We start from the raw sequence: 13,307 nt of genomic DNA on the forward strand, positions 1-13,307 counted from the left end.
TGATGAGGTGGAAAGATCTATGGAACCATAGTTTAAAGGACTTGTTGGATTATTCTTTTCCCTGATCAATATGACTAGGACCAAAGGTCCTAGATGAAGTGGATATGGAAAGGATGTTTCCTATAATGGGGAAGTCTAGGATTTGAGAGCACAGACTCAGGGTAGAGTGACAGCCCTTTGGAACAAAAATGAGGAGGAATTCCTTTAGTCAGAGGGTGGTGAATCTGTGGAATTCATAGCCACAGATGTCTGTGGAGGCTGTGGATAGGTTCTTGATTAGTAGGGACATCAAAGGTTATGTGGAGAAGGCAAGAGAATGGGGTTGAGAGGGATAATAAATCAGCCATGATGGAATGGTGGAGCAGAATCAGTAGACCAAATGGCCAAATTCTGCTCTGAATTCTAAAGGTCTTATCCGTTCCTCATCTTCAGATCTACACCATTTGCACTCGCAAATCAATAGCTTAACCGACTTTCATGATTGCTGCCTGGAGATCTGATATTGAGTTTACTGTATATAGGATAGATGAATGCTGATGGGAGATTAACAGTCTCTCATGTTTAGAAGTTTTGTCACAAATAGGCAACAAGGTTGTCATTCCAATTTCTGTTTCACAAAAATAATTTATTGGACAAGGCTGTAGTTCGCAAACAGCATATTTATGGTCCATTGCTATTTGCTCATCAAAAAGTGCTGATGAGCACCCTTTGTGAAAAAGAACCCATTAAGTAGTAATTAAAGTATGATCTTAAAATTCAATGATGTTTACCATTGAGTACCTTGGGTTTGGGTGGTGGAGTACATAGATGGGAAGGGTATGGGTGTCTATGGTCCAGTGACAAGTCGGTGGGAATAGGCAGAGTAACAGTTCAGCATAAACTAAATGCACCACAGGGCCAACTTCAATGCTGTGGTGCACAATGATTCTATGAGTGGGTGGCTAGTGTACAGTGAAGTGGGGTGCTTACCAAATCCAGAATAATATTTTGATGACTTCTGCACAATGCTTCTTTACAGATGTTCTTATAGTCAAGTGAGATGCAGAGATTTGTTGCTATATGGAATATCAGATTACAATATAATACAATTTTTCATAAAAGAAGAATTAATTCCATAGAAATTTTATAAAGAATATTTTGGTAATATTCACAGGAAACAATACCACTGTAAGTGTTATAGAATAAATTGCAATATTTCACAAATATTTAAGGAATTCCAACTGTATTGTTGATGGTTTCCACATCATGTGAAATCTTGTTGTGATTTTTAACAATAATTTACATTTATTTCTTAAAATAAACAGTGCAAAATGTTTTCCTTTCACGTGTATTCAGAGAGATCAGAGATCAAAATCAAATAGAATCCTCTCTAAATAATTAAAGACAAGTTTAACCATATTGATTTAAATAAGAAGTTAAGCTAATTGGGGCAAAAGATTTCATAGTCTTGAGTGTTGCAGTTTTACAGCTGAATCTGAACGAGAGAAGAAGGAATGGATTGAGGCACTTCAGGACTCGATAGCTGAGACTCTCTCGGATTATGAGGTGGTTGAGAAGATTTGGTCAAACAAGTCTAACAAAGCCTGTGCAGACTGCAAAGCACCAAATCCTGACTGGGCGTCCATTAACCTATGTGTTGTCATCTGCAAGCGATGTGCAGGTAACTGGCAAAGACTTTTAGGACATTATCTCCATGGATTCTGACAATAGTTTAAATGTCCACAATTTCTACTTGAACACGCATGGGGGATTAGTTAAGTGAACAGTGATGTTGTCAGTTCAGCCCTTACACATCTCAGTGTTTCAGCCAAAATAAAACAGAGAATGTAGAAGCCAAGAACAGTTTATCTTTATTGTTTCATTGTGCACTAATTGGCTACAATATTTCATTCACTACAAAGTGATTATACTTCTGATATGCTTTATTATCTATTAAGTGCCCTAGAATGTCACAGGCTCATACTGAAACAGGTGCCTTGGTCCACTGTATCCATGGTGACAACTATACATATATTTACCTGTACTTCATCTGTAGTATTCTATGTCCATAAGACCATAAGATAAAGGAGCAGAAGTTGGCCATTCGGCCCATCAAGTCTGCTCCACCATTTTATCATGAGCTGATCCATTCTCCCATTTAGTCCCACTCCCCCGCCTTCTCACCATAACCTTTGGTGCCCTGGCTACTCAGATACCTATCAATCTCTGCCTTAAATACACCCAATGACTTGACCTCCACTGCTGCCCGTGGCAACAAATTCCACAGATTCACCACCCTCTGGCTAAAAAAATTTCTTCGTATTTCTGTTCTGAATGGGCGCCCTTCAATCCTTAAGTCATGCCCTCTCGTACTAGACTCCCCCATCATGGGAAACAACTTTGCCACATCCACTTTGTCCATGCCTCTCAACATTCGAAATGTTTCTATGAGGTCCCCCCTCATTCTTCTAAACTCCAAGGAGTACAGACCAAGAGCAGTCAAACAGTCCTCATATGTTAACCCTCTCATGCCCGGAATCATTCTAGTGAATCTTCTCTGAACCCTCTCTAACGTCAGCACATCCTTTCTTAAATAAGGAGACCAAAACTGCACACAGTACTCCAAGTGAGGTCTTACCAGTGACTTACAGAGCCTCAACATCATATCTCTGCTCCTATACTCTATTCCTTTGGAAATGAATGCCAACATTACATTCGCCTTCTTCACCACTGATTCAACCTGAAGGTTAACCTTAAGGGTATCCTGCACGAGGACTCCCAAGTCCCATTGCATCTCAGAACTTTGAATTCTCTCCCCATTTAAATAGTAGTCTGCCCGTTTATTTCTTCTGTCAAAGTGCATAACCGTACACTTTCCAACATTGTATTTCATTTGCCACTTCTTTGCCCACTCTCCCAATCTATCCAAGTCTCTCTGCAGACTCTCTGTTTCCTCAGCAATACCAGCCCCTCCACCTATCTTTGTATCATCAGCAAACTTAGCCACAAAGCCATCTATTCCATAATCCAAATCGTTGATGTACAACATAAAAAGAAGCGGCCCCAACATGGACCCCCTCTTGAGAAACCAACTTCTCAGTTAGAAACTTGCATGTTATGAGAGTAGCTGGATCCACCACTAGCACAAACCATGCATTCCAGATTCCAACCACTGTCAGGGTGAAGAAAAATCTTCCTCTTAATCTTTCACTACTCACCCTTTACCTCTGATGTAGTGACATGATAGTAGGTTAGCTTTATTTATCACGTGTACATCGAAATGTCAAAACACTGTCATGCATCATTTGTGACGATGACCAATGCAGTGTGAGGATGTGCTGGAGGCGGCCCACAAAGGTTGCCACACATCCAGCGCCAACATACCTTACAAAATCTAACCCATACATCTTTGGAATGTGGGAAGAAACCAGAGCACCCAGAGGAAAACACACGGTCACAGGGAGAACACGCAAACTCCTTATAGACAGCAGTGGGAATTCAGCCTGGATCGTTGGCATGGTACAGCATTAATCTTACCACTACACTTTTATTCAGCCTCGATCGTTGGCATGGTAAAGCATTAAACTTACCACTACACTTCCTTGCTACCCCTAAGAGATAAGCATACATCCTTGCATCTCCACAGTGACTGAGTACTTAAGAAGGATTCCTCTTCTTGGTTTTGCATTTAGATATTCAAGAGGCTGCAGATGGGAGTGAAAAAAATGTGTTTGTTTGGACAAACATGTCTCCTATCCTGACCTCCCAATGAGCTGTTTTAATTGCTTTTGAATTGAAAGTATGGCATAATTTTCTCTGGGTGGTTTAAGAGTTAAATTTCATAAATATTTAGTTTCACTTTCCTTTACCATCCCTCAATTTCATGTTCAAGATTACAATTAATCTATCCCTGCACTGCCACCAACTGTTCAAACCCAGTATGCTCAACAGCAAAAGAAAGCATTGTAAGCAGAAGCAGGGATGTCAGCAAAACTATTTTAGAGGCACTGATATGACTTTCAACTAAAGGGAGCCTGTTTCCTATTAATGTATCTTTATAGCTAATCCTTCCAGGCTTGAGACCAGGAACTGCTAGGTTCAGTGACACTGACCTTGATGTCTTGCAAACGTAACTCCATCAGAATCAGAATCAGGTTCATTGTCACTGACATAATGTAAATTGTGAAATTTGTTGTTTTATGGAAGCAGTACAGTGCAAAGCATAAATATTACTATATGTTACAATAAAAAATAGTGCAAAAGAGGAATAGCAAATTAACTGTTCAGAAATCTGATTGCGGAGGAGATGAAACAGTTGCTGAGTCATTGAGTGTGGTCTTCAGGCTCCTGTATTCTTCCTTGATGGTGGTAATGAGAAGAGGACATGTCCTGGATGGTCCTTCTTGAGGCACAGCATTTGAAGATGTCCTCGATAACAGGAAGGCTTGTGCCTCTGATGGAGTTAACTGAGTCTATGGCCTTCTGAAGCCTCCTATCCTGCGCACCATATTAAAGTCCTGTTTCCTCTTCAGTGATAGAACAGAATAAGAATGCATTAAGGTTATGGAAGAGCAAAGTCTCTTTGATCTCAATTGATTTCAATCCTACCTGTCCACTTTCTCAACCCCACCTGTCCACTTTCTCAACCCCATGATCTAAAGCAATTCATTTGTACTGGAAGCAAGTAAGTTTAGTTTGAGACCCAGCATTAAATGCAATGTGAATTTTTGTGCATGGGTCGCACCCTTACAGAGCTTTGTTCCAATTCCTCTGTGTTTGCGATGCATATAAGCATGGAGTGACATTTTATGTCACACCCTATGTGAGTGACATCTTTGCAGGTTGTCAACAAATACATTTTTATTCATCCAACCCTGTGGCCACCCTGGTGGTGATGTCTGTTATCTGTCAAGTAGGGTGCCGTGCACAATCCTGATTTGATGGAGACATATGTGAGAGCACGGAGGAACATCTGGCGAAACTTCTGAAATGCCTACTTCACTGCTGCTGCTACTGTGTGATCCAGAATCTCCAGAGGGGAAGGCCTTGAGTCCTTGGCTTTGCTTGTTGCTTGATGACTGAGGCGGGGTCAAAGTGCTTGGCAGAGGATGGTGCTCGGTGCTCGGTGTTGAAGGGCTGGTTGGAGGCTCAAAGTTTTCAGACGGACTCAGAGTCCACTGCGGTCGCGTGCTTCCAATGGTGCTGCATCGGCAAGTTTGCAGTGCTTGGAGGTTCATGGCAGGGAGAGTTTCTCCCTTCTACCGTCTGCGTGAGATGGTGGGTCTATCGGGACTTTGAGACTTTTTTTTACCATGCCCATGGTCTGCTCTTTATCAAATTACGGTATTGCTTTGCACTATTGTAACTCTATGTTATAATTATGTGGTTTTGTCAGTTTTAGTCTTGGTTTGTCCTGTGTTTCTTGTGATATCATTCTGGAGGAACATTGTATCATTTTATTAATGCATGCATTTCTAAATGATAATAAACGAGGACTGAGTGTCCTCATAATCTAAAAAAAATGAATAGTTACAATAAAATAGACATTTAGTGCACTCGGTAACCTAGTTGTAGTTACCTGTGGTTACCTGGTGCATTGTCAGAGAGTCCAGGACATTCTTCTTTCTTAAAGGTAATTCTTCTGAATATTGTACTTGTCTTTTTACTATTAACACTACCTTAGAATATATAGTCTTCCTCTCTGAACCTTACACTAGTGTTGTTATGATTACCTTATTGTTTATTTTGCCCACGTAGAAGCCAGTTTCATCTTGCATGTGAACTTATGTTTGTCTTCATCTTATGATGTACTGTGGTCCTGCTGCAGGAAGGAGAATATCATGTATTTATACACTGTGCATGACAGCTATAAACTTGAACCTGATATTAACAAGTCAATTTAATCTATTATTTCTATTAAATTAAATCTACACCGGCAAAATTGTTTGAGCCCCTGCTTATGCACTCACTTCTTCCCCATTCCTTTTCACCACTAATCCATCCTCTAAATATCACTTCCTATAGGATTTACATTCAACACCCCATTATAAACCAGACACCAGGTCTTGACATCTGGCTAACCATCCCACCCTCGCCTTTCATAAGCACGTCCTTAAAATTCAGTCATCTTCAGCTGCATGCTTCCTCTTCTCGTGCTACCAGTGGAGGAGCTAGCAGAGATAACACTCCTTTAGGTGTTTATTTCGATTTATTTAGAGATACAGTGTAGAACAGATCCTTCCAGCCCAATGAGCTGCTCCACCCAGCAACCCACCTATTTCACCCTAGCCACATTACTGAACAATTTACAATGACCAATAACACACTAAACAGTACAGCTTTGGACTGTGGGAGGAAACCCACATGTTTGCAGGGAGGATGTACAAACCTTACAGAGGGTGTTAGAATTGAACTCTAAACTCTAATGTCCTGAGATGTAATAGTGTCATGCTAACTGATATGCTACTGTGACACGCCCATGTTTAGGGCTGCTGAAATCCCAGTAATGATTTTGGCTGGGGAACAATAAAACTGTGATAGATTCCATGTGGCGCACCAACAACCCCTACCTCTGGGCAGTTCTGTACTGTGTTGATCATGAAAGTTGATTTTTGTTATATATGACATGATAGATATTTTTTTCCAGGAATTAATGTTCTGAACCAAGAAGTTGCTCTACACTTCAAATGGGGTAACTAACACACATTTTGTGTGTGGTTTGGCTAAAGTTCTCTAGTTTGCTGTTGGGCATGAGGTCCAACCTGTCACATGCAACAGATTGGGTGTTGCACATGAAAATGTTTATAAAGGCCTCCAGAAATCCCTACAACAAGTGGTGATGCAGCCTCGTCCATCACGAGCAAAGTCCTCCGCACCTCTGGGCACATTTACATGGAGCGCTGCTGCAAGAGAACAACATCCGTCATCATGAAAGGGACCAACTAGAGGGGATGCAATATTGGATCTCCTGTTAGGAAACAAATTAGGGCAAGTGACGGAAGTCTGTGTAGGGAAGCGCTTTGGTTCCAGTGATCATAACGCCATTAGTTTCAATTTGATCATGGACAAGGATAGATCTGGTCCTAGGGTTGAGGTTCTGAACTGGAAGAAGGCCAAATCTGAAGAAATGAGAAAGGATCTAAAAAGCGTGGATTGGGACAGGTTGTTCTCTGGCAAAGATGTGATTGGTAGGTGGGAAGCCTTCAAAGGGGAAATTTTGAGAGTGCAGAGTTTGTATGTTCCTGTCAGGATTAAAGGCAAATTAAATAGGAGTAAGGAACCTTGGTTCTCAAGGGATATTGCAACTCTGATAAAGAAGAAGAGGGAGTTGTATGAAATGTATAGGAAACAGGGGGTAAATCAGGTGCTTGAGGAGTATAAGAAGTGCAAGAAAATACTTAAGAAAGAAATCAGGAGGGCAAAAAGAAGACATGAGGTTGCCTTGGCAGTCAAAGTGAAGGATAATCCAAAGAGCTTTTACAAGTATATTAAGAGCAAAAGGATTGTAAGGGATAAAATTGGTCCTCTTGAAGATCAGAGTGGTCGGCTTTGTGCGGAACCAAAGGAAATGGGGGAGATCTTAAATAGGTTTTTTGCATCTGTATTTACTAAGGAAGCTGGCATGAAATCTATGGAATTGAGGGAATCAAGTAGTGAGACCATGGGAACTGTACAGATTGAAAAGAGGAGGTGTTTGCTGTCTTGAGGAAAATTAAAGTAGATAAATCCCCGGGACCTGACAGGGTGTTCCCTCGGACCTTGAAGGAGACTAGTGTTGAAATTGCGGGGGCCCTGGCAGAAATATTTAAAATGTCGCTGTCTACGGGTGAAGTGCTGGAGGATTGGAGAGTGGCTCATGTTGTTCCGTTGTTTAAAAAAGGATCGAAAAGTAATCCGGGAAATTATAGGCCGGTGAGTTTAACGTCAGTAGTAGGTAAGTTATTGGAGGGAGTACTAAGAGACAGAATCTACAAGCATTTGGATAGACAGGGGCTTATTAGGGAGAGTCAACATGGCTTTGTGCGTGGTAGGTCATGTTTGACCAATCTGTTGGAGTTTTTCGAGGAGGTTACCAGGAAAGTGGATGAAGGAAAGGCAGTGGATATTGTCTACATGGACTTCAGTAAGGCCTTTGACAAGGTCCCACATGGGAGGTTAGTTAGGAAAATTCAGTCGCTAGGTATACATGGAGAGGTGGTAAATTGGATTAGACATTGGCTCGATGGAAGAAGCCAGAGAGTGGTGGTAGAGAATTGCTTCTCTGAGTGGAGGCCTGTGACTAGTGGTGTGCCACAGGGATCAGTGCTGAGTCCATTGTTATTTGTCATCTATATCAATGATCTGGATGATAATGTGGTAAATTGGATCAGCAAGTTTGCTGATGATACAAAGATTGGAGTTGTAGTAGACAGTGAGGAAGGTTTTCAGAGCCTGCAGAGGGACTTGGACCAGCTGGAAAAATGGGCTGAAAAATGGCAGATGGAGTTTAATACTGACAAGTGTGAGGTATTGCACGTTGGAAGGACAAACCAACGTAGAACATTCAGGGTTAATGGTAAGGCACTGAGGAGTGCAGTGGAACAGAGGGATTTGGGAATACAGATACAAAATTCCCTAAAAGTGTCGTCACAGGTAGATAGGGTCGTAAAGAGAGCTTTTGGTACATTGGCCTTTATTAATCGAAGTATTGAGTATAAGAGCTAGAATGTTATGATGAGGTTGTATAAGGCATTGGTGAGGCCGAATGTGGAGTATTGTGTTCAGTTTTGGTCACCAAATTACAGGAAAGATATAAATAAGGTTGAAAGAGTGCAGAGAAGGTTTACAAGGATGTTGCCGGGACTTGAGAAACTCAGTTACAGAGAAAGGTTGAATAGGTTAGGACTTTATTCCCTGGAGCGTAGAAGAATGAGGGGAGATTTGATAGAGGTATATAAAATTATGATGGGTATAGATAGAGTGAATGAAAGCAGGCTTTTTCCACTGAGGCAAGGGGAGAAAAAAACCAGAGGACATGGGTTAAGGGTGAGGGGGGAAAAGTTTAAAGGGAACATTAGGGGGGGCTTCTTCACACGGGGAGTGGTGGGAGTATGGAATGAGCTGCCAGACGAGGTAGTAAATGTGGGTTCTTTTTTAACATTTAAGAATAAATTGGACAGATACATGGATGGGAGGTGTATGGAGGGATATGGTCCGTGTGCAGGTCAGTGGGACTAGGCAGAAAATGGTTCGGCACAACCAAGAAGGGCCAAAGGGCCTGTTTCTGTGCTGTAGTTTCTATGGTTCTATGAACACAACCATCCAGGCTCTCTTCTCGCTACTACCATCAGACAGCAGGCTCAGCAGGCTTGGTCACACACCATCAGGTTCAGGAGCAATTGCAACCATCAGGCTCTTGAACTGATCTGGATAATTCCACTCACCACAACTACGAACTGATTTGACAATTTCCAAAATCACTTTAAGAACTTACAACTCGTTCTGAGTAGTATATTTTTATTTGCACAACTTGATTTTTGCACATTGGTTGTTTGTCAGTCTTTCTGTACTGTTTTTCATAAGTTCCATTGTATTTCTTTATTCTTCTGTAAATGCCTGTGAGAAAATATATCTCAACATAATATATGATAGCACATTTTATTTTTACTTTGACTTTGTTCTGCTGCCACCAAGCAACTGATCGAAAGCAGGCAGTCATGTGCCACTTGATGGTGAGAAAGGAGTGTTTAAGAGAAACTAGCTAGTTGTGAGATGGAAATCAGGTTACAGCTTCAGGATGGAAAGCCTTTTGAAAAACCGACATGTGTCTATTCCAATTGTGTTTCTTCACAACCAGCTGCAAACAATTGGCTGAAAGGGTAATTAGTTTGCCAGTAACTTTTGATATTTTTCACGCTAAACTTCAAAGGAACAATATGTAATGGCAATTCATATCTAACTCCATGATGCAATTTTGAGACATAGCTAAAGGTTTATAAAACTTACTCAGCTAAAACCCCAGCCTAAGCTACCTTCTTATCCAGTCATAGATTGGTGCTCATTCATTCATTACATGCTGTGTTGTATGAAGTAGGCTATCATGGCTTTTCCATGACCATGATTGTTCTCAGCAATTTTTTCTACAGAAGTGGTTTGCCCTTGCCTTCTTCTGGGCAGTGTCTTTACAAGATGGGTGATGCTAGCCATTATCAATGCTCGTCCGAGATTGTCTGCCTGGCATCAATGGTCACATAACCAGGACTTGCGATATGCACCAGCTGTTCATACAACCACCCACCACCTGCTCCCATGACTTCATGTGGCCCTGATCAGGGGGCTAAGCAGGCACTACACCTTGTCCAAGAGTGACCTGCAGACTAGTGGAAGGAAGAAGCACCTCATCCCTCCTTTGGTAGAGACATACCTCCACCTTGCCACTGCAATAGATTGGTGCAGCATGGTATTTAAATAAGTTTTTGCATTATAAATTTATCAGAGCTAGTGTTGTAAATCTGGTGCTCCAACCCATTAATGGCTGAATTAGCACAAGAGGAGAAGGGAGTCAAATAGTGAGTGGCATGTTGTCTGAAGTATAAATACCAATACTCACCCAGTTGGGCGTGTTTCTGTGATATGCATTTTGTATGCATGAGTTGTAAAGCCTATTTTCTGCACTGATCCTGATTCAGCTGCTCTGATAGGATTGGTGCTTAGCAGATTTTTTTGGTGAAATTATGTCTTTCAAGTTTCTTTCATGATTGCAGGAGAACATCGAGGCTTAGGAGCATCTATCTCTAAAGTACAGAGCCTGAAATTGGATACAAGCGTATGGACAAATGAAATTGTACAGGTCAGATGTCAAGACTTCTTAAATCAAATTGCTGAAAGTTCCATGTTGGGAGTTCTTCACTATGGAAATAAACTCAAAATAGTAAGATGTTGTAAAATTACCAAAGACTCACAGGATTAATACAGGTCACATAGATATTCAAACTAACCTAGCCAAGATTACCTACCTTTGGACACAAGATTTGGAAGACCATGCTGTCATGGGGAGTGGCTACAAACTCCTTACAGACAGCGGCAGGAATTGCAATTACTGGCACTGTAAAGTGTAAAGCTAACCCCTACATTACTGTGTGGCCCACAAGGTTGTGTGTCTGAGAGTTTTAAATGGTACATTTTTATTTTATGAAATCATTGAGTCGTATTGAGATATTAACATGGAAAGAGATCCATTGGCCTTCTAAGTCCATATCAATCTTCAACCATCCAACTCGATGCCAATCATCAAAACCCTTTTATACTAAACATATATGAATCCCTGTGTTAATTAATTCTGGCTTCGTCCCCCTTCCTTTCCAATCATATTGAGCAGTCTTAGCCCGAAACTTCGCCTATTTATTTCTCTCTGTAGATGCTGCCTTACCTGCTGAGCTCCTCCAGCACTTTGTATGTGTTTCTCTGGATTTCCAGTAGCTGTGGAATCTCTTGCGTCAAAATTAAAACGTTTTTGTTATTGTCCTCACATTTTCATCAACATATTAGTGATCTGTTACTTAATATAATTCCTGTTCCTTGTAGCTTTTCATTCAGTTAGGGAATGAGAAAGCGAATAGGTTCTGGGCAGCTCGAATCACTCCAGGAGAGGAGTTGGATACAGATGCTTCAGTCGAGAGGCGGAGAGAATTCATCATAATGAAATACAGAGAGGGGATATACAGGCGGTCACATTCTAAATTTGCAACTCAAGAGGAACTTATTAAGGTAATCCTTTCTGTTTCTTACTTGGCATTAGTCACCGGCAGACAAGATGCCCGTTGATTGTCTCTTGTCAATTAACAGTATCACATTTACTGTGAATGCAAGAGTAGTTGTAGTAGTGCAATCACTCGAGCTGAGTATGATGTTCTCTGAAGAGATTGTCTATTGATGGGTCCTCAGATAGCTGTAAAGGCCAATCCACGATCCACATATTCTGATGCAGTGTGGGCAAGAGCAAGTGGTGGCTGTTATTAGTGGTGGAATCCGATAGTTGTTCAGTCTCTCCTTTTGCAGCTGCCGTTTGTTCTCTGTAGCCCAGCAGAAGTTGCTCTCATGTAGTGCAGCTCTCTTTTGAACAGATTTCTCTCGGTATATTTCTTGAGTGTAATTCTTCCCAGTATTTAGATTAACTTTGAAGCTTTTCCTTTGCTGACCAGGGGCTCACTAACCTTCCCAGAGATGGGAGTAAAGGATCTGCTCAGAGAGATGTGTTAGACATCTGGATGACATAACCATATAACAAATTACAGCATGGAAACAGGCCATCTCGGCCCTTCTAGTCAGTGCCACACTCTTACTCTCACCTAGTCCCACCAACCTGCACTCAGCCCATAACCCCTCCATTCCTTTCCTGTCCATATAGCTATCCAATTTAACTTTAAATGACAACATTGAACCTGCTTCAACCACTTCCGCTGGAAGCTCGTTCCACATAGCTACCACTCTCTGAGTAAAGAAGTTCCCCCTCATGTTACCCCTAAACGTTTGCCCTTTAACTCTCAACTCATGTCCTCTTGTTTGAACCTCCCCCACTCTCAAAGGAAAAAGCCTATCCACGTCAACTCTATCTATCCCCCTCATAATTTTAAATACCTCTATCAAGTCCCCCCTCAACCTTCTACGCTCCAAAGAATAGAGACCCACTCACAACATGCTGGAGGAACTCAGCAGGTCGGGCAGCATCAGTAGAAAAGATCGATTGATGTTTCGGGCCGGAACCCTTCATCAGAACTGTAGGGGGAAGGGGCAGAGGCCCTATAAAGAAGGTGGGGGGAGGGTGGGAACATAGAATAGTACAGCACAGTACAGGCCCTTCAGCCCACAATGTTGAGCCGACCCTCAAACTCTGCCTCCCATATAAGCCCCCACCTTAAATTCCTCCATATACCTGTCTAGTAGTCTCTTAAACTTCACTAGTGTATCTGCCTCCACCACTGACTCAGGCAGTGCATTCCACGCACCAACCACTCTCTGAGTAAAAAAACTTGCTCTAATATCCCCCTTGAACTTCCCACCCTTTACCTTAAAGCCATGTCCTCTTGTATTGAGCAGTGGTGCCCTGGGGAAGAGGCGCTGGCTATCCACTCTATCTATTCCTCTCATTATCTTGTACACCTCTATCATGTCTCCTCTCATCCTCCTTCTCTCCAAAGAGTAAAGCCCTAGCTCCCTTAATCTCTGATCATAATGCATACTTTCTAAACCAGGTAGCATTCTGGTAAATCTCCTCTGTACCCTTTCCAATGCTTCCACATCCTTCCTATAGTGAGGTGACCAGAACTGCACACAGTACTCCAAGTGTGGCC

At 41.8% G+C, this 13,307-nt stretch overlaps 1 protein-coding gene across 8 annotated transcripts in view; it reads left to right on the forward strand.

Annotated features, from left to right (window-relative positions):
* The window catches only part of arap3 (ArfGAP with RhoGAP domain, ankyrin repeat and PH domain 3), a 358,711-nt gene that overhangs the window by 204,584 nt on the left and 140,820 nt on the right, over window positions 1-13,307 (forward strand). For all 8 annotated transcript variants that reach the window (XM_072264187.1, XM_072264192.1, XM_072264193.1 and 5 more), the window contains exons 8-10: window positions 1,461-1,660; window positions 10,722-10,807; window positions 11,542-11,724. In XM_072264187.1, the coding sequence (XP_072120288.1) occupies window positions 1,461-1,660; window positions 10,722-10,807; window positions 11,542-11,724 (469 nt within the window). The remainder of the gene's footprint in view (window positions 1-1,460; window positions 1,661-10,721; window positions 10,808-11,541; window positions 11,725-13,307) is intronic.

This window comes from Mobula birostris, chromosome 7, assembly GCF_030028105.1.
Source record: "Mobula birostris isolate sMobBir1 chromosome 7, sMobBir1.hap1, whole genome shotgun sequence".
Taxonomy (NCBI): Eukaryota; Metazoa; Chordata; class Chondrichthyes; order Myliobatiformes; family Myliobatidae; genus Mobula; species Mobula birostris.